The 22,976-nt window shown below is 42.1% G+C and overlaps 1 protein-coding gene across 6 annotated transcripts in view; it reads right to left on the bottom strand.

Annotated features, from left to right (window-relative positions):
* syt16 (synaptotagmin XVI) overlaps positions 1 to 22,976 on the bottom strand; it is a 47,896-nt gene that overhangs the window by 13,436 nt on the left and 11,484 nt on the right. For 3 of the 6 annotated variants that reach the window (XM_031280299.2, XM_035994585.1, XM_031280298.2), the window contains 2 exons: positions 9,585 to 9,758; positions 3,736 to 4,025 (listed from right to left, as the gene is read on the bottom strand). In XM_031280299.2, the coding sequence (XP_031136159.1) occupies positions 3,736 to 4,025; positions 9,585 to 9,758 (464 nt within the window). Of the gene's footprint in view, positions 1 to 3,735; positions 4,026 to 9,584; positions 9,828 to 22,976 lie in introns of all 6 variants that reach the window. The other 3 variants (XM_031280302.2, XM_031280301.2, XM_031280300.2) reach the window with 2 other exon arrangements.

The raw sequence follows: 22,976 nt of genomic DNA on the forward strand, positions 1-22,976 counted from the left end.
CGGGCCTTTGCCTTTCGCGCACCCTCCCTCTGGAATGGTCTCCCATCCAACGTTAGGGAGGCAGGCTCAGTGGATATTTTTAAATCAAGACTTAAAACATTTCTTTATTCAAAGTATTATGGACATGTTTAAAATCCATAATTTTTGAACCATTGTTTTCATTCGTTGTCTTATTTCATGTTTTAACAATTTTAACCTGTGATATTCCATTTATATTCCTTTTTGTGTTGTTGATTTTATATTTTATATTTAATTCCGCCTTTTATATTGATTAATTTGTACATTTTCAGTTTCTGTTGTGAAGTGTTCTGAGACCATGGTCCATGGTGATAATTAACTATAAATAACAATAAATTGAAATTGAATTGGCTTAGCCACGTCACCCTCCCCAGCTCCACCCTTGTGTTCAAATATGGTCACTTCTGGCTCCAAAATACCAAGATGGCGACGTCCAAAATGCAAACTCCTGGCTTCAAAACCAAGTCCACAAACCAGTGGGTGAGGTCGACGATGCTACGTCCATTATTGTTTACAGTCTATGCTCTTAATCGGTGAGACTGAGGTTTCTGTATAGGTTTGCTCTGAAGTGTTAAGGTCTTTTCAGACGGTGAGCGATAGGCGTGCCTAGGCAGGTACGGGGCGCAGGCAATTTGACAGGCGGAGCAAGAAGCGGGCGCAATCTCGTAAAACTGCCGTGTCACACACACGCCCGCCTGCTGTCGGAGATGAATTGTCTTTAAACCTTTCCTACGTGATGCGACGCGCAAATCAGTGGACGAGAATCTGACTCTTGCTGTTTGTGAGTTCCCTAAAATGAATAACTGTTTGCTAAGCAGTTATCAGGAGATTAGTCTATATCCACGATGTTCCACCTGCAGGGATTGCTCTGTTTCTGACGGAAATTCCGCCAGATTTCACTCTTTTCGGCCAGATGTCCGTTACCTTCTGCTTTCTTTGTGTTGGCGTTCTAACCTCGGGTGGATTTGTGAGGACTATGTTTAACTGCTCCTCAGATCTCTGCAGGGTAAATCCAGACAGCTAGCTAGACTATCTGTCCAATCTGAGTTTTCTGTTGCACGACTAAAACTACTTTTGAACGTACACATGTTCCACCAAAACAAGTTCCTTCCTGAGACTATTTAGCAGAGGCACTGTGGCTCCGTCCAGTGCTTAGCACCGCCCAAGACAATTGTGATTGGTTTAAAGAAATGCCAATAAACCAGAGCACGTTTTTCTCCCATCCCACAATGCTGTGTGTCCACAGCGCTGTGGAGGAGGGTCTGGCAATGCGAGAGGAGATAAACAGTTGGGCTTTTGCATGGCAGTGCATCAACATAAGACTGGATGTTTCAGGTAACGTTACATACATTTTAAACTTACATTAGGCTATAAAGTTAGGACTATGCTAATTTGGATAACATTAGCTATCATTAATAATCCAAGCCGGTCCGCAGGCAAAGTGTTGCTTACCGTCTGAAAAGATCTTTACTCTTTTATATTTACGTACATTTATACATGTGGAGAATGTGCTTTGATTTGCAGGGTGGGAAAATGTAACCGGTGCTGCATGATCCAGGCTCAGTTGATAATCCAGATTATGTTTTGGAGGATGTTGGGATTATCATTAATCACAATTTTTAGGAAGAACATTTTAGGAACATTACTTTAACTTTTGGCAATCTATGTGTAATACTTGACTACAGAAATTGATAAATTCAGATGACATGCGACTGTATAATGGTGCTGTGTTCCTTCTCTAAATATCACAACTCTTTGGGTAAAACAATAAATCGAGCATGGCCTCCAAAAATAACATAAATAGCAAAAATGACTTGTGTTTTTGTATCTTGCCTTTTGGTTTTCCTAGTCCTTTGAGATTATCTTAATCTTATTAATTAGTTATCAAACCTACAAATAACACTTAAACAACAAACAAGTCCATTCGACACAAGTGAAAGAAGACTAAAAATTGTCCTGTTTTTTGCTTGTTGCCTTCCAGGTCGCTCTCCAAAACACCAGAAACCAGCTGACTACAAACAAGTGTCCTAATTAATGCTGCTGTCTGGGCACCCTCTCATCCAGCCACAGCAGTCCAATCCCACTGAGCCTCCCTGAGCTCTTTACAGCCTCTAATCTGCAGTAAAAACCTTATCTGGGGCCTTTTGGCTCATTGACACTGGGATGGATTAGTGGTGGATCCTGCTGCTTTTCTGAGTTTCAGATCTCTAGAGGCTTGACAGAGGTGCAAACAACAATCTGCTCTCCCTGAAGCCTCTCATAGAAATGTTTTAGTAAAAAAGAATCAGTTTTGACCCAGGCAAGCTCATGTTGCACTTTTTCTACTCAATGTGCAATTCTAATTAGTGAATTCTTTGCTAACAGGTTAGCTACAAGCACCTTAATGAATTCAAGAATTCTTCATGTAATTCGCTGCCCTCGAACACCCGGTTTAATTGCTGGAGATGTAGTCTATATCGACAACGTTTCACTTCTAGGATTGTTCAGGTGCCGCCAGAAATTCCGTCGGACCTCTCTCATTTTCGGCCTGATGTCCCTCTTCCTTTGTGTTGGTGTTCTAACCTCCGGTGGATTTGTGAGGACTATGGTTAACTGTTCCTCAGATCTCTGCAGGGTAAATCCAGACAGCTAGCTAGACTATCTGTTCAATCTGAGTTTTCTGTTGCATGACTAAAGCTACTTTTGAACGTACACATGTTCCACCAAAACAAGTTCCTTCCCGAGACTATTTAGCAGAGGCACCGTGGCTCCGTCTGGTGCTTAGCACCGCCCAAGATGATTGTGATTGGTTTAAAGAAATGCCAATAAACCAGAGCAGGTTTTTTTCCCATCCCAGAATGCTGTGTGGACTAGCCAGACCCTCCTCCACAGCGCTGTGGAGGAAGGTCTGGCAATGCGAGACTACGGGAGATGTGATAGGATGCCGTTTATTGTGAACTGAACCTGTGAAAATGTGACACGTGCCAATAAACAGAAGACCGTCGCGGTCAACAGCTTCCTCTTTTCCTGATGGAACTTTAACGAGCTACTGGGACTTGAATAACAAATATGATGCATGGAAACTCATTGTTCTAAAAAACAAGCAGACAGGAATATTTATCATAGACTAAAAATAGACTATAAAGATGGACGCTGCGTCTCCACTTCCTCCCGCTGTACAAAGTGAGGCCAAAATCTCCCAGATACAGACGCCGCCATCTTGTAATCTTGGAGCCAGAGTCAGCACAGTAGTGATCGGGCGACAGAGCTGCGGTCCCGCCCAAAAGTCCCGCCCATACACCCGCCCGACCAATCAGTCAATCATCGAGTCAATCCCAGCTGTCAATCATTCATAGCACTTCAGCCCGTTTTTATAGCATCAAATAACTAATCCAACCAAACTGATCAGAATAATGAACACGTGAACAAACATCAGAAACCATCTTTAGGCAAAATATATTTGACGTGTACTTTGATTTTTTTTGTTTGGCCCGTGTCCCATCTGCTAACATGGAGGGGGCGGGGCTTATGACCTATACTGCAGCCAGCCACCATGGGGCCATCCAGATGTTTTGGCTTCACTTAAACAGTCTATGCATCTACCCCTTGTATAAATGGTATGGCCAGATCGCTGACATCTTACAAATGCATATGGATACATAGATCCTAATATCCCCCACTGTTACCATAATGTGTGCAGATGAATACAGTGTGTTAAGGGAGATTTTGGCAGCACACCTTCACAGTCTGACGGCTCGGTGCTGCCCTCCTCCTGGTCCGACAGTCGGGTGAATTTGTGGCGTCGGCCCACCGACGGCTGCGTCTGCTGCGGCTGCTGCTCGCTGCTGTTTGCTGCTGCTGGGGTACGAAAAGTCTGCGAACGCGACACCGAGATCTCAAACTGCTTCAGGACCTCAGCTTCGCTGTCAGAAGAGCTGCTGCCTTCGTCATCATCATCATCGTCACCGTAGCTGCTCACTGGAGGGAGAGAAACACAGGGAAACACAGGGGGTGATGAAGGAGAGAAGCTGGGAGAGGAGAGGAGGAGACAAGAGGAGAGTAAGAGAGGAGAGGGAGAGATGATAGGAAGAGACAAGAGGAAAGGAAGAGAGGAAAGGGAAGAGAGGAGAGGAAAAGACAAGAGGAAAGGAAGAGAGGAGAGGAAGAGGAGAGCAAGAGACAAGAGGAAAGGAAGAGAGGAAAGGGAAGAGAGGAGAGGAAGAGACAATAGGAAAGGAAAAGAGGAAAGGGAGAGATGAGAGGGGAGGAAGAGAGAAAGAGAGGAAGAGAGGAGAGGGGAGGAAGAGAGGAGAGGAAGAGACAAGAGGAGAGGAGAGGAAGAGACAAGAGGAGAGGAGAGGAAGAGACAAGAGGAGAGGAGAGGAAGAGACAAGAGGAGAAGAGAGGAGGATACAAGAGAGGAGGATACAAGGATGAAAAGAGAGGAAGAAACAAAGAAGAAAGGAGAGGAGAGGATGAAACAAGGAAGAAAGAAAAAGAGATCCAGATTGAAGAAAGCATAAAACCACTTCAGTGAATTGGAGAATCACTTTGACGCTCCATTTCAGGTGGCGTCTGTCCTGGCCGGTCTCAGCCTGTTAGAGCTGGATTCTCTGACTTCAGACCAGCCGAAACAAAGACCTTAAACAAACAACGAACTAAGGAGAAGGTTTTAACTGAAGCAAACAGGTTAGGTGTGATAGTCTCTGTCCTGAAACATCCAGCGTTCTCAAACCTAGTCTTTATGTGCTCTGGTTTGTTAGTGGAGGAGTTCTTAAACTTGTTATGTTTTCTCTTCAGGTCGTTGTCTTTTCACAAAGAAAAAAATGAGACCAAGCTGACCAAAATCCATCACTAAAAGCTACATGAGAATGTTTAATTTCATTCTCTGACTAGCCACCAGCATCCCAGCATGCAAAGCACCTGGCTACAGGAGCCGCTTAGCTTAAACCATAGAACTAAACTAGATAGAAAGGCCATTGAACTGTATGCCGTGGTCATTTGATTAGTACAAAACAAAATGGTGATTGTTGTAAGTGGTGGAAGAAGTATTCAGATCCTTTACTTAAGTAAAAGTACTAATACCACACTGTAAAAAATACTCTGTTACAAGTAAAAGCCCTGCTTTGAAAATCTTAGTTAAGTAAAAATATGTAAGGGTCATCATGTAATTGTACTTAAAGTATTAAAAGTATAAGTACTCAATGCTGAAAAATCCTCCCAATTTAGAAACTGGAAACGATCCAAACACTGCCAACCAACTAAGTGTTTAACCGACTAATCATTTCAGCTGGAGACTACTTGTAGGCCGATATATTGTTAACTTAGAATAAAACATCATGTTTTGTGTGCAAAAACCTAAATTTATAAAGTAACTAAAGCTGTCAGATGAATGTAGCAGAGTAAAAAGTACAATATTTCTCTCTGAAATGTAGCAGAGTAGAAGTAGAAAGGGGCATGAAAAGAAAAGACTCAAGTAAAGTAGGCTATCTCAAAATGTCTAGGCTACTTAAGTACAGTACTTGAAAATAGTACTTAGTTACATTCCACCACTGTTGTTAGTTGTCATGGTGTAAAGTGTGACGCAGCTCAAGAGACGGAGCGGCGGAGTGAGGAGGAGGGACCGTCAGACCCAGCGGTAGACACCTAAAAACATCTATATTGGTTTAAGTGGACTCTATATTTAGAATATTTCCAGCGCTCTACCTTGCTGTCAGACGGCTCTTTACGACTGAACTGAAGCCGTTATCTCTGCTCTCTTCAAAGCCACCAGACTCCTTTGACCAAAACAGACATTTTAACTCGCAGTCGGATTAATGTAGTGGAGTAAAAAGTAAGCTATACAATGTACCTTTGAGATGAAGCTGAGTAGAAGTATACAGTAGTATAAAAAGGAACTACTCAAGTAAAGTACCTCAAATTTGTACGCAAGTACAGTAGGCCTACTCGAGTAAATGTGGACATGACACATGATCTTTTCATTGCTGTTTGTATAAATGGAACTATTTAAATCAGGCTTAGAGTGTTCATGTTAAAAGTACGTTATATATGACTATAGGATAACGTAAACATAACGTAAGCATGCATAAATGATAAGGAGCCCCTACCTCGTCCGTTGAGTCCAAACAGGATGTGTTGTTTGCTCAGGAAGTACCAGAGGCTCCACCTGCTGCAGGTGTTTGCTCACTGTTTGACTCACAGGCTCCACCTGGACTCAACCATCCTGCTGCGGGGAATGGGACTTTTTTCTTTCTTCCATTTTTGATCTAATTATAAAGCACCAACATTCTGAGCCATGCTCTGTTTGCTTCAGCTAGCCAGTGTTTGATCTGTGTTTGAGTTCTGCCATTCTTTGAGTTAAAATGACTCACAGGCAGAATTAGTGTGCAGGGTTTACCCTCTTCAGCCCACGTGGAGGAAGCTCTCACTGTAACACTGTCAACTTATCACAGCATTTTTTTAAGCATTACGGTATACGTTTTTTGTTTTGTACAGTTCAACACTGAAGTAATACTTTACTCAAACTGTTTATAGTATTTAAAACATAGTTTGGAAATGTGCCTATTCGCTTCTCTTTTGCAGAGAGTTAGATGAAAAGATTGACATATGTCTTGATATCTGTCAGGTAAAACTGAAGCTATGTCTAGCAGCTGGTTAGCTTAGCATATCTTAGCATAAAGACTTGAAACGGGAGGAAACAAAGATACCAAAATACACCTACTAGCATCTTCAAAACTCTAAATAACATGGCATATCTTGTTTGTTGTCAGTAGAAAAAGTGAAAACACAATTCACCATTTTACGGGGCAGTATGTGTGGGACCTTTCTTTGGTTGTTTAAAGGTTGTAGATTCCTCCTTTTATATTTTTGCAATTTAAAAACACTATGGAATCAAAACTGCTGCCGCATAATAATCCCTGTTAGGGTTGGTGTTTACTAAAATATGGCTAAATTCACTGACTGTCAGTAAAATCCACAAAAGAACTGGTGAGTTCATCTTGCCAACGTCCATCCATCCATCCATCCATCCATCTTCGTCCGCTTATCCAGGGTCGGGTCTCGGGGGTAGCAGATCCAGCAGGGGACCCCAAACTTCCCTTTCCCGAGCCACATTAACCAGCTCCTACTGGGGGATCCCGAGGCGTTCCCAGGCCACGTTGGAGATATAATCCCTCCACCTAGTCCTGGGTCTTCCCCGAGGCCTCCTCCCAGCTGGACGTGCCTGGAACACCTCCCTAGGGAGGCGCCCAGGGGGCATCCTTACCAGATGCCCAAACCACCTCAACTGGCTCCTTTCAACGCCAAAGAGCAGCGGCTCTACTCCGAGCTCCTCACGGATGACTGAGCTTCTCACCCTAAGGGAGACGCCAGCCACCCTCCTGAGGAAAATCATTTCGGCTGCTTGTACTCTGGATCTTGCCAACGTGATTCTGAAATTCATATTGTTGGCTATCAGCAAACTGTCTTAAAGGGACAGTTCACATGTTTGTTCAGTGTGGTTGTCTGAGCTACTGTCTGAGTTTGGAGAAGCAGGCAGGAGTAGCGACACAGAAGCTAAGCAATGTCCTGCTGTGGGCAGCAGCTAAATGGTTTTTTTTTTTTAATATCAGTTTAAGTTGACACTATATTTAGAATATTTTCAGTGTTTTACCCTTGCTGTCAGACAGCCTTTACGACGGGGAACTAAAGCCGTTATCTATAGCTTCCTAGGAAATTACAGAACGGCAAAACAAAGCATTAAAACTAGTTTTTGACATCGGCCCTTCTACCAGATAGGGTCTCAAGATTAGGTAACAAAACAGGACCTTGCCAGTTGATGCGTGTGATTGTGATCACAAAAAAGCAATGGATTCACTAGTGAAAGTAGGGTGTTTGGGGCAGTTCCTGGCTTTAATCCAACATGCATAATCCCCGGTATGATCCTCTAATTTAACATTTTGTTAACCTTTGCTCTGGGTGTTCGCAGTGTTTGACAAGTGGGAGGAAAGAAAGAGAGTTTTACTGGGTGACGGAAAATAGAAAATGAGATACCTTTTCTCTTTTTCTTTCTGTACTTTTTTTCTCTTTGTTGAACTTTTCTTCAAGGTTCTATAATGTTACTAGTTCCATTGGGAGCGGCTGCTGAGCTTTGTGGCAGCATGTGGCTGACTCACTCGACGCTTTCTCTCATACACACAGATACTTCGCCCACAGGAAACCACTGCACAAATACAAACTCACCCACGTTCTCTCGCTCCATTACTGAAGAGTTTAATTGGAGTCATACTGCATACAGGAATCACACATTCTCTCTCTCTCTCTCATACTGAGATGTTTCAGGTTGTATAAAAGGTGAACCTTGACTAGAGAGCGACAGCGCTCACAGATGCGCTCATACTGGCTCAACATTTTAGGAAATAGTCTTATTGCCTTTCTTTCTGAGAGAGAGAGATGGGCGGATTATCGTGTCCATACAGTATGTTAAAGGAAAACGCTGGTTTGTTACAACCTGGCATATTTCCCATAAGTGTGGCTCTGTGGCTAACTTTGCACTAACCTCCTCCATTGTGGAGATTGGGGGAAACAAGGACTCGTGTAAGGCAGTGTTTATCAGGGCAAGCTTTGCAGGCCTCCTAGAGCTTTCCAAATAAACAAAATGTTTACATGAATCATTTCAGACACTTGTTTCTGAGTCTGACCGAAAGTAAACACAGAAAAGAAGGCGTCTGAAACGGCCATCATGGTGCAGTTACCACCCACAAGATTGCCTCACCACTCGGCTGCTACGCAGACAGTGCAGGCAAAGGAGAGAACAAGTGAAAGAGAAAAGGTGGAGCAGAGATGAGAGTGCAATAGAAGGAGAAAAGCCTTGCAGGAAGTGTGTTGCAGAACTACTTCCTTCCGGAGTTTATTCCGTTTTATTTTCTGATTCCCAACTAGTATATACAGTACATTTGTACATTCTTTTGTATTTTTTTTCATCGTTATTTTTTGAATAGTTGATCTTGTATTCTATCCTATTTTGTATTTATAATTTTTTGTATGTTCTGTATGTGTGTCTGATATTTTGCTGCAGTGGCACTGAAATTTCCTAATTTGGGATCCATCCATCCATCCATCCACCCACCCATCCATCCATCCATCCATCCATCCACCCATCCACCCATCCATCGAACCATCCATCCACCCATCCATCCACCCATCCATCGAACCATCCATCCATCCACCCATCCATCCATCCACCCATCAAACCATCCATCCATCCACCCATCCATCCATCCATCCATCCACCCATCCATCCATCCACCCATCAAACCATCCATCCACCCACCCATCCATCCATCCATCCATCCATCCACCCATCCATCGAAACCATCCATCCACCCACCCATCCACCCATCCATCCATCCATCCATCCACCCATCCACCCATCAAACCATCCACCCACCCATCCATCGAAACCATCCATCCACCCATCCATCCATCTCAGTATGAGGTTGCACTGTGCTCCAACAACATCAAACTACATCAACCTTTGTTCCTAACAGTTCCACTTCACATGGCTTTGGGGCGTCCTGCTCAGGGTAACGGAAGCAGCTGTCACTCACCGAGGCCCTGGCGCACTTCCTGTCGTCCTTTCTTCCGGCGGCCATGTTGCTCCAGGCAGGGCATTCCACCGACGCGTGCGAAACACAGCTTCTTGTTGATGAAGAGAAAGAGGACGGCCAACGCCACGATGAAGACACCCACTGCCGACAGGAAGCCGATGGCCTGGGGGGGAACTGGCAGGAGGAGGGAGAGGGAGAGGGGACACACAATGACACACTGATCAGACCACACAAACAGACAGTCTGGAGACACACACACACACACACACACACACACACACACACACACACACACACACACAGTACGCATGGCACATGTGATGCACACAGACAAAACGAGTGATACTTTAGTATTTGAGTTACCCTCAGTGCCTTGCTCAAGAGCAGAGTCAGTGTAAAGCTGTGTGCAGCTGCTGGAAAGAGCCAGTTTCCCAGCTGGCTTTTCTGGGCTGAACCAGCAGCTTGGTGCCTTGCGCAAGAGCACTTGGGTGTTCTTAACAAGCAAAAACTAAAACAAGTAGTATGTCACGTTCTGCGTCACGTGTGTAACCTACAGTATGTCCTGATTTGAACCCAAACCACAATCTTTTTCTAAACTTAACTAAGTAGAACACACACACACACGCACACACACACACACACACACACACACACACACACACACACACACACCAGACGATTCAGACAAGACGCAGGACCACAGACTTGTAGATAATGTGTAAGTATTCACATTTGACAGTTTGTGACTTCCGTAACTCAGGACAGAGAATGCAGCCGCTCTCATCTAACGTTACTTTTTGACTAGAAATAGCACTTTGCGCATGTTGTAATAACTACATTATGCACATTTGAAAACATTTTAATAAATCAAATTCAGTCAATATACTATATTTCCCAGCCTGATGGTCAATTGGAGAAGCTTAGCTGGAGCTTTATATAGCCTGGGGGGCATCACTGGCTGAGAAGAAACAAAGCCTCCTCCATCATAAGCCCCTTTACAGTCTTGTATAAAGTACTTGAAAGCAATACTTAAAGAAAAGTACAAGTATGTTACCAGAAAATGACTTTGGTAGACGTTAAAGTCACCTTTTAGAATATTACTTGAGTAAAAGTCTTCAAGTATCTGACATTTACTGTACTTAAGTATCAAAAGCAATTTTCTGATATTAAATGTACTAAATTATTAGAAGTAAAAGTTAAAAAAATAACGTTGATTATGAACTTTACTGTGGCTCCCAAGTGAAAGGACCAAACACTGCAAATATGAGAGAGCTGACATCAGCAAAGAGACAAACAGAAATTACTCTAACTCTACTCTACTTTTTTTGCGTACGAAAACATTTCTTGCAAATACCGCCATAGGTGTTTAATGTTATCTTTATCACCACCCTATTCACCAAACCTGCTTTTTTACAGTCTAACAAATGTCTTCTGATTTTATTAACGAGTAATGCAGATGCTTAGGAGAAATGTAGTGGAGTACAAGTAAATGTCTCCAGAAATATAAATTACGAAGTAAAGTACAGATACGTAAAAAGTCTACTTAAGTACACTAACAAAGTATTTTTACTTTGTTACATTACAACCCTGCCCCTTTCACACATGCACTGCAGCCCTGAACGTATTTAGAGCTGTACGTGAGAACATGAATGAAACCTGTCCTATCAATTAAAAGGTAAAAAATTATCTTAAAAAAAACAAACAAAAAAACATAACATATGTGTAATAAGCCATAATTTAACAGATTAATTTACTTCCATCATCTTTTAGTTCAGTTAGACACAACTTGCATTAGGGATGTAAATACAGAAAATATATACATAGATTTTCCATTTACATCTACTGTGCGTGATCACGGAAGGCTTGTATCATGTGGACGCGCCGACAGTGTAGTTGTCATTACTTTGAATTCCTCATGGGGGGAGACAGAAACTACACACTATAGCTTTAAACATTCAACCAGTCACTTAAATACTTGCATATTGTCAATTACAAAAAATAATCAGTAATGCTCCATCATGAGACTCCGACCTGTCTGCAGCATGCACTTGTTTATACAGGGCCGACACAACGGACTGATTATTGACTTTTCTGCATTGTGCCGAGCCATAATAATAAATAATAACGATCGATTTTTTTTCTCCTGTTGTGTGCTACATGTGAGAAAGGGAAACTTCAGAACATGTCAGCACCTGATTCTCATAGTTCATATGAAAAGAAGTGCTTTAGTTAAAAGTAAGTGGTGACTCAGGTTTAATTTGTATTTGAGCTTGGCTTGTGAAAGTAGTTCTGGATTCTATTTTTTTATCCAGTAATGGGTTGATTGGCAAGCATTACAGAAAGAAATTAGTGAGAGAAAATAGACATAGAAAGGAAGGATGGAAAGAGCAAGTGGAGACAGTAAACAACAGATACAGAAAAAAAGAGGAGAAAACATTAAGCAGAGGAGAGAGGCAGAAAAACACCTGGACGGAAATAGAAAGAGGAAAGTTGCAGTGAGGAAACAGATGAGTGAAAAACCAAAATAGAGAGTAAATAAAAGAGTGAGAGAGACGAGGTGATACGATGTGTACTACTCTGCTCTCAATGAGGCGCCTGAGACTCAATACAGAGCAACAGAAATGCACAACGGGGGGAGGGGGGGGGGTCACCATCTCCCGTTTCCACGGCAACGTCTCAGAGAGCAGAGAACTGAATCGATGGGAGCAAACAGAGACGAGTGCACATCCTGCTGAGAGCCGACGCCAAAGAAAGGACTCAACAGCATAGGGGGGTGTGTGTGTGTGTGTGTGTGTGTGTGTGTGTGTGTGTGTGTGTGTGTGTGTGTGTGTGTGTGTGTGTGTGTGAGGGTGTACTACTGTTATGTTGTGTTTATTTCATACACCATCTTTTGTTTTTTCACTATTCATGTCGCTCTCTGGCTTTTTTATGGAATCAAATCTCCCACGCTGTACAGATGTACCTTTTTAATCTGCACCGAAAACATCACCAAGCAACACTGTATGTGTATGTGTGTGTGTGTGTGTGTGTGGTGGCAAAATAATGAGCAACGACAGCAGCTTTTTACTCCATCCTTCCACATACACCAGTATTTGAACCAGTGTTGGAAGAAGTACAGTATAGAAAGCAAAAGTCCTGCATTCAAAAGTTTACTTAGTACAAAAGTATTAGCATCAAAATGTACTTAAAGTGCCAAAGAAAAAGTACTCCTTTTGCAGAATGGTCCATTTTTGGATTACAATCATTAATAGATAAATTCAGTTTAATGTTGCAGCTGGTAAAAAATGTAATGCCATTCTGCTGTGTACCTTAATCTATAATAATATATATTGTATCTGTTGATCACATTTTGTGTTAATAATCTGAATCTGTAAAGTAACTATCAAATAAATGTAGTGGAGTAAAAAGTACAGTATTTCCCTCTGAGCTGTGGTGGAGTATAGAAGCATAAAGTGACATAAAATGGAAATACTCAAGTTAAGATAACAGAAAGGAGAACATGACGTCTAAAAGCTGCAGACACCCCCCGCATCAACATGAATTAGTTTTAAATTAGGCCTGAGCGATTCATGGAATTTTGTTTTCAATTACGATTTTGGCTGCCAACGGTTATGAAAACAAGATATTGCGCCGCATTTTGTTTCACAACAGAGAGGCCCTCTGCTTCCGGTGGATCCCATGGGGCCAATATTTCGTAAAAACTATGCGCGGTAGTGAACAAATACATTTTTTGATCCCATTTGAACTGAGCAATGAATTACGCATATGTTTGTCAATATATCAAAGGTCCTATGACATGCTGCTTTTTGGATGCTTTTATATAGGCCTTAGTGGTCCTCTAATACTGTATCTGAAGTCTCTTTTATATAGGCCTTAGTGGTCCCCTAATACTGTATCTGAAGTCTCTTTATATAGACCTTAGTGGTCCCCTAATACTGTATCTGAAGTCTCTTTTATATAGACCTTAGTGGTCCCCTAATACTGTATCTGAAGTCTCTTTTATATAGACCTTAGTGGTCCCCTAATACTGTATCTGAAGTCTCTTTTATATAGACCTTAGTGGTCCCCTAATACTGTATCTGAAGTCTCTTTTATATAGACCTTAGTGGTCCCCTAATACTGTATCTGAAGTCTCTTTTATATAGGTCTTAGTGGTCCCCTAATACTGTATCTGAAGTCTCTTTTATATAGGTCTTAGTGGTCCCCTAATACTGTATCTGAAGTCTCTTTTATATAGGCCTTAGTGGTCCCCTAATACTGTATCTGAAGTCTCTTTTATATAGACCTTAGTGGTCCCCTAATACTGTATCTGAAGTCTCTTTTATATAGACCTTAGTGGTCCCCTACTACTGTATCTGAAGTCTCTTTTATATAGACCTTAGTGGTCCCCTAATACTGTATCTGAAGTCTCTTTTATATAGACCTTAGTGGTCCCCTAATACTGTATCTGAAGTCTCTTTCCCTAAATTCAGCCTTGGTGCAGAATTACAGCCACTAGAGCCAGTCCCACAATGAGCTTTCCTTAGGATGTACCATTTCTGTGTCTGTAGCTTTAAATGCTATTGAGGAGGAGAGAGGGGGGGGGCAAGATGTAGGGTGGGGGTGTGGCCTTGACCAACTGCCATGCTTTGCTCGTTTGAAAGCCATGATGTCTCTCTCTCATGGGTGGGCCAAATTCTCTGGGCGGGCAAAGCAGAGAAAAGGGAGGTAACCTTTCCTCTTATGACGTCATAAAGGGAAGATTCCAGATCGGCCCATCTGAGCTTTCATTTTCTCAAAGGCAGAGCAGGATACCCAGGGCTCGGTTTACACCTATCACCATTTCTAGCCACTGGGGGACCATAGGCAGGCTGGGGGAACTCATATTAATGTTAAAAAACCTCATAAGGTGAAATTTTCATGCCATGGGACCTTTAAAAGATAATTTAGCAAGTGAAGAAAGTCACAGTTGTCGTAGGTTTGTCGTAGTACTACTTAGTTTTGTGAGACCGCTCAGTGAACTACATCTCTCGTCTCGCACAATGCGTCACCTCGCTCGCTGCTCAGCTTGTTCGCTGGCTAGCTAGCTTAGCTTCCACAACACGTGTAACATTATCTCACCTGATGTGTTTTATGGAGTGTTTATCAGCCGAGAAGTGAAAAGAACATGCAAGACCGGCTGCTCGTGTGAGTAACGTTACACCCTGGCTCCAAACACACAGACAGATTAGATTCAGAGAGATGTCACTTAGGCACTTTCTAATTTTTCTAGTCTTTCTAATGACGCCTTCTCACAGTCTGATACTTCCACAATTTTACCACAAACTGAAACTTTCTTCACTTGCAAAAACTATCTTTAAAATTGACAAACATCATATGTCTAATTCATGAATCAGTTCACACAAACAATCATTTGTCTGTCCTCGTTCTCTCCCGTGACATCCCCAATGCTGCTCATTTTAGCCTCGTTCAGCTCCTTGTTTTGGTTTCACAGCGTATTTACCATTTTACAAAAAAATGAAATGCCCTGCTGGAATGGACACAGTGCAATGTCTGGACGGTGTGTTCGGGTGCGGCTGTAAAGTGGAGTTTCCCCTTTCAGCTGCTCTGACAGTCAAACAGACACTGAGCTCAGTGTTGGAGACTCAGAGAGCCTCCTACTGTCTGCATCCAGATGGACAGGAAGAAACCCCGGGTCAAAGTCTGGCCTCACACCTGCTGCACACACACACACAGACAAACAGACACACAGACACACACACACACACACACACACACACACACACAAACGTGGACGCACTTCATTCCAAATGCAAAGATTCCTGTTTGCTTGGCTCCCTAACACACAACACACATATTTACAATGGTAAATGCCCATCATGTCTTCAAATATCTTGTTTCGTCTATATTATATTACATATTACATTCATATGTCATGCTGTTTTATTGTATTATATATACTGTATTACATTTTAATTAGATTTCCATATTAATACAGACACTAAAGATCATCCTGTCTGAGTATCAATTAAAGCTTGTCTTGTCCAAGCAACAGCCAAAAAGACACAAACGGTATTCAATTTTCAACCGACAGAAAACAGAGAAAAGCATCCATTCCTCGCATTTGGGAGGCTAGAATTTACGTCACGGGTAAAGGATCAGGAGTCGGTAGGAGGTTAGCGAAACACTAGTCTCCCTTTGCCAGACCTTCTGGCTAGTCCACACAGCATTCTATGATAGGAGAAAAACACGCTCTGGTTTATTGGCATTTCTTTAAACCAATCACAATCATCTTGGGCGGCTCTAAGCGCCAGACGGAGCCACGGTGCCTCTGCTAAATAGTCTCAGGAAGGAACTTGTTTTGGTGGAACGTGTACGTTCAAAAGTAGTTTTAGTCGTGCAACAGAAAACTCAGATTGGACAGATAGTCTAGCTAGCTGTCTGGATTTACCCTGCAGAGATCTGAGGAGCAGTTAACCATAGTCCTCACAAATCCACCAGAGGTTAGAACGCCAACACAAAGGAAGAGGAAGGGGACGGACATCCGGCCGAAAAGAAGGACATCCGGCGGAATTTCTGGTGCACCGGAGCTATCCTGGAAGTGGAAGGTCTTGGAAAAAGTGTAGTAATAACTGACTTAAAAATTATAATAAACATTGTTATTTTCTTTTGACCGACTTATCGGTTTATTGACTTATTTGATTAACTACTTGAAAATACTTGAAATAACATTAATTGTGAAGAGGTTGCACCAGAAGAAACATCAAAACTCTCAGCCTCCAGTAGTGGAATGTAACTAAGTACATTTACTCCAGTACTGTACTTCAGTCCAAATGTTGAGGTACTTGTACTTTACTTGAGTCTTTTCTTTTCATGCCCCTTTCTACTTCTACTCCGCTACATTTCAGAGAGAAATACTGGACTTTTTACTCCACTACATTCATCTGTTACAGCTTCAGTTACTAGTTACCTTACACATTAAGATTTCTGCACACAAAACACATGTAGTTTATAAAATCTGATGTTTTATTATAAATTAAACTACCCGACAATATAACAGCCTACAAGTCCAGCTGAGATGATTAGACCATTAAATAAGAACTGGTTGGATCCAGGGACGTCACTAGGATTGAAAGACTTAGCCCCCAGGGTATTTGTAACTTGCGTTTGCAAAATCTTTGCACTCACATCTTTTGTTACTGTATTAGAGCTACACTTATGTCAACAACCAGTCAAGAAACCAATATGTTAACAAGTAAACAGTGACAGACATATCCTCTTCTTCCATTTCTACTCTGTTCCTTCTGTCTTATCCTTTAAGATAAAACAAAACCCTGATGCTAATTTCATGACTTCGAAATGCAAATTGCTCACATGAAACAACATCCAACATGTCCAAAAACTGACAAACAGAGGCCAGACAGCTAATAAACAAATATGACAGAAAGTTAAACAAATATGACAAATAGCAGTACAAGAAAAAGAAAAGAAATAGGCATAATAGGCATCACTGCATACTTTATCATGTAAGCTATTGATACGGATCCTATTTAAAGTGGCTACTGTCTAAATACAATAACCTGATGGCAGAAGGAATAAAAGATTTGGAGTAACGTTTACTGTATGTAGGATTGCTTTCATTTTATTTTCACATGTGTATCTGTGGGCATGTCCACATCTTTAGCCTAGCTTTAGGCAACATCTACATATGTATTTAATTCATCACAGCCAATGAATGAAGAAAGTTAAATTGGTTAGAATATAGCTAGCATATATAATAAATACAATGAAATAATTTAGTTTAGGCTATGCATAGTGCCTAGACCTGCCAACAAATGCTTATTGTTACAAAACAATTCTTAGACCTATAGACCACTACTGACCTCAATCACACCGGCTCCCTCAGAATCAACTGCCCTGCCAATCTCCTGCCTCTCTTTCTCTCTCTGCTGAAATATCTTCCATATCCATCTCATCTGCTCAATGAATTGAAGGATACAACGGTACAATAGCATTAACAGGGACCCGATGACATTTAGTTTTCAGTGACAACAACATGGGGATTGATATTGTTTTAGAAAATGCCTACTATAGAGATAGGTTATATTATTGGCAATAAATAAAGAGTTGTGAGTAGCTTGCTAAATTAACCATTTCTTGTATTTCCCTCGTTCACTCTAGCTAGACTTTAGTTTTCTATAGCAAACCAAAATATCCCCTTTCCTTTACCTCAAGAAAACGTAGCTAAAGGTAAGCAGGTCATCAAAAACAACTTACAATTCCACTCTGTATCACACTAGGTGTAATCAATCTTCCTTTCACCATTAGCGTGTACCGGTGTGTGTGTTTGTGGGGGGGGGGGGTGCATAGCGAGTTCAGACCAAAGAGTAGCGATGAGATGTTACTTGCAACGCGCCAGTCTGCAACGCTCTGAAATCTTCCAGTTCATACCAATGCAACGAGACGGTGCAGTGCATCATCTTGATAGCACTACTCTCTGTACTTCTGTCTATTTTTTTGTAGCTGGATATAGATCATTTGTATATATATATATAAATATAAATGAGGACACATCGAATTGTTATTGTTGTTCTTATTATTATTTAGGGGGGCTTAGGAACATTTTGGGGTAGCTTCAGCCCCCCTAAAATAGGCCTAACGACGTCCCTGCTTGGATCCTTTACACTTTCTACACTGGGAGGAGAGTTCTGCATTGAGCTAAATGGTAACATCTGCATGCTAACATGCTAATATGCTAACATGCTTAAGTTACAGTTGCAGTGCAAACATGCAGAAGTTTACCATAACGATTACCTTGCTAGTTTAGTGTGTTAGCGTGCAAACGTGCTTATTACATCAAACACAAAGTACACAAAGCTGAGGCTGATGGGAATGTCAGTAGTTTATTTTCTTATACCACTGCCATTACTTATATACTTACTGGTTACTAACTGTTTCTGTCTCAGTATATAGATTTATTTTACTACCACTTCTAGCACAGTATTGTACTTTATATTATATTCCCATATTTAAGCTGCTGCACTAGGCTATTTTATGTCTCCGAATCTAATCAGATTAATTTATAAATTTATTAGAGATGTAAGAATGTCATTGCCAACAACTGCTTCATGAAAATAAAAAACTTGAGGTTTTCTGTTTTATTACTTCAAAACTTTTGCTGAAAGTCGTCAAATATCACACGGTTCTCATTTACCCCCAAAAAACATCCTCCCACGTTCCTCAAATCTACCACGGCGAGCGATTACCCTGCTCTACTTTCCACGCTAACAGCATCAGTACTGCAGACGCAGCTTCTGATTACCCACCTAAAGTCATTGTCTGCCCTTCTGGAGCGTCGAATCTCGGATATGTCGGCTGCGCCCAATCAGCGGGGGGTTGAGGGAGGGCTACACCGACAGAAGACGGTCAGCGACAGTTTCCAAAACTCCAGAAAGACCCAAAAGGGAAGCCTTCAAGAGGGGCTGTTCAGTCCAACACAACAACACGAGCTCCCACACTACAAAACACCAACTTCCATGTCTGGAAAGGCGTTGGCCAACCAACCACATTCCCTGACTGTTCAAATAGCCTACAACCTCTATCTACAATCCGCTATCTCCACAACACTGTGGACTAAGGTCTGGCTACACCACACATACATTCTGGGATAGGAGAAAATGCATTGGTATTTCTTTAAACCAATCAAAATCGCCTACACCCCGGACACAATGACGGTGCCTCTGCTAAATAGTCTCAGGAAGGAACTTGTTTCTGTGGAACATGTGTACGTTCAAAAGTAGTTTTAGTCGTGCAACAGAAAACTCAGATTGGACAGATAGTCTAGCTAGCTGTCTGGATTTACCCTGCAGAGATCTGAGGAGCAGTTAACCATAGTCCTCACAAAGCCACGATTTTTTAGGGATTAGGGACATCCGGTGAATTTCCAGCGGCACCTGAACAAACCTCGGAAGTGGAACGTCCTAAATATAGACTACCACACCACTGACGCATGCACAAAGGGGATAGGACGCCATTAGGAGCGTTACCATATAATGACAGATTTCTCTGGGTTTGAACATTTTTCATAAATACACAACTCAACTAAATATATAACATATGGGCTAGTTCTAAAAACTGAAAGCTGCCTCGAAAATAAAAAAAAAATACAACTGAGAGAAACTTCAGAAAACCTTTTCAGCTTCAGTTCCTTCAGTTTTCCCCCCCTGCTCACTCACAGATAACCTTTACATCAGAATACATAGATTAGATTAACTTTACATAATCTCAGTGGAAGGTTAATTGCATTATAGCACCAGCAGGGAATCCGTTGGATAGCATTGATGAAACAGTTTGTTCAACGTGTTAAAGGCAAATTATAATGAACCAACGTACAAACAAGGATCAGGGAGGTGATGGGACCCAGAAGTCAGTGAGAGGCATCGGATAAGGCTAATGAGATGGAGAGATCCAACCAACGGCGATAAAAAAAAATTCACAAACGCTAATCTGTGACAGACACGGTTGTGAAAGGTTGTTTGTGTGTGTGTGTATGTGTGAATACTAAATCCTTATCCCCTGATTACTATGCAGCTGCTGACTTTTCCACCCCGTCTTTGAAGTGAGTAGCTCCAGAGGAGAAATGAGAGCACTTTGATGTGAGTGTTAGATTAGGCTGAAAAAAAGAAGAAGATGACGCACAGCGGCGGCGGCGAAGGCCACGTTGTCACCCCTCATTAAAGAGAGATCCGAAGAAGACGAACACGCCTCTTTGTAGTTTTTTCTTTCTTCTTTTTTAGCGATGAATAAAAGGAGCGCCTGCTGCTTCTTTCAGTTCGTACTAAGGTCACTCATTAATGTGGGTAATTAGTTTTAGGACTGTAGGCCTGTGTGTGTGTGTGTGTGTGTGTGTGTATCTCCCACGCTGTACCTTTTTAATCTGCACCAAAAATATTGCCAAGCAACAGTGTGTGTGTGTGTGTGTGTGTGCGTGCGCGCACGTGCGTGCGTGGGTGTGTGTGTCCTGGTCCTGGATACCACACACCTGAATGCTCTTTCCCCAGCAGTGGAGAAGTATTGAGATCTTTTCAGTACTTGAGTAAATGTAGTTAGTTACATTTCACCACTGGTCTTTAGTCTTAGTTCCATGAACTCTGGTGGGTCCAGAAAGATTACTCCTCTGTAGTAATAAGTCTGGATGTGAGTGAGACCACGTCCATGATTATTTTGAACATTTTCCTGCGCTCTGTTTTGGACTGAACCGGGCGTTTCTTCCACTCCCACAGACAAATGTGAAAATTCTCGTCTGGTGTGCAGTGGGTGTGAAAAACAAAGCTTCTCCAAAACAATGACGTATGCCTCTTCTGTTATTGCTGGTTTAAGATGACTTTATCCAATGCCATGAATTACATACAGCATCAATAGGAAGATATACAAATAATAATGAGGCTCACAGTCGGCGTTCCAGCTCATCCCAAAGCTGTTGAATGGGGTCGAGGCCAGGTTCTTCTACACCAAACTGGTGTTTAAATCCCATTACTTTTTTTTTTATCATATCCTCAATGGGCCTCATTTACCAAATGTTCTTCAGAACAAATTTGTTCTTAAACCCCCTATTTACGCAGTATCCACAAAGATTCTGGCATTCACCAATGTTTTCTTATTTGGGATGTGTTCTTAGGTAAGAACACAATCTACACACACTCGAGAGCTCTCTTACGCACTATTGAGAGCTGACATGTTTGCGCAAAACAAGTAGCTATAGTGTTTTCGTCCGTTCTAATTTAAAATGTTATATTTCTCTCCTTTATAATTTTGTAACTAATTATTTTAATTATTTTACACATAATTATATTTTTGTTTGTTTGAATACATACACACTACACTTACACTTCTGCTCATTTGTAAACAGTGTTGGCCAAGTTATTTCCAAAATGTAATACATTATTGATTACTAGATACTGTCTATTTGAGAGTAATTAGTTACAATATTATTGTCTCTGAATTGTAATGCTTTACACAACGGGATCAACAAAGTCTCATCTTCATCCACTATATACATCATCATCTATTCATATTATATTGTGTTATTAATCTGAATCTGCAAAGTAATTAAAGCTATAAAATAAATAGTTAAGTAAAACGTACAATAGCCTACTTGACTCTGAACTGTGGTGGAGTAGAAGTAGCCTAATAAGTAGGAGAAAATTAAAATACTCAATTAAAAGCACCTTACAGTTGAACTGAAGTAGCCTACGGTAGAGTTACTTTCCACTGCTGATAAAATGTAATGATATTACGTGTAGCAAACATTAATTCCTGACATGTTATCTGTCAGTTGCTCGGGCACATTGCTGTCGGCACTGACAGGACACAGATGTCCCTAGCTTACCGTCTCTAGTTCTGGTTCTGACCACGGGAACACTAACAGGACACAGATGTCCCTAGCTTACCGTCTCTAGTTCTGGTTCTGACCACGGGAACACTAACAGGACACAGATGTCCCTAGCTTACCGTCTCTAGTTCTGGTTCTGACCACAGGAACACTAACAGGACACAGATGTCCCTAGCTTACCGTCTCTAGTTCTGGTTCTGACCACGGGAACAGTGACAGGACACAGATGTCCCTAGCCTACCGTCTCTGGTTCTGACTGACCACGGGAACACTAACAGGACACAGATGTCCCTAGCCTACCGTCTCTAGTTCTGGTTCTGACCACGGGAACACTAACAGGACACAGATGTCCCTAGCCTACCGTCTCTAGTTCTGGTTCTGACCACGGGAACAGTGACAGGACACAGATGTCCCTAGCCTACCGTCTCTGGTTCTGGCTCTGACCACGGGAACAGTGACAGGACACAGATGTCCCTAGCCTACCGTCTCTGGTTCTGGCTCTGACCACGGGAACAGTGACAGGACACAGATGTCCCTAGCCTACCATCTCTGGTTCTGGCTCTGACCACGGGACACGGGAACACTAACAGGACACAGATGTCCCTAGCCTACTGTCTCTGGTTCTGGCTCTGACCACGGGACACGGGAACACTAACAGGACCCAGATGTCCCTAGCCTACCGTCTCTGGTTCTGACCACGGGAACACTAACAGGACCCAGATGTCCCTAGCCTACCGTCTCTGGTTCTGACCACGGGAACACTAACAGGACCCAGATGTCCCTAGCCTACCGTCTCTGGTTCTGACCACGGGAACACTAACAGGACCCAGATGTCCCTAGCCTACTGTCTCTGGTTCTGACCACGGGAACACTAACAGGACCCAGATGTCCCTAGCCTACTGTCTCTGGTTCTGACCACGGGAACAGTGATGAGACAGCTCGCTTCAATGCAGCGTAATAACTCCTCAAAATAATGTCCATGTTGCATGTATCCGTCTCTACAGTTATTTCAACCACCGGAT

Source organism: Sander lucioperca, chromosome 18, assembly GCF_008315115.2.
Source record: "Sander lucioperca isolate FBNREF2018 chromosome 18, SLUC_FBN_1.2, whole genome shotgun sequence".
Lineage (NCBI taxonomy): Eukaryota > Metazoa > Chordata > Actinopteri > Perciformes > Percidae > Sander > Sander lucioperca.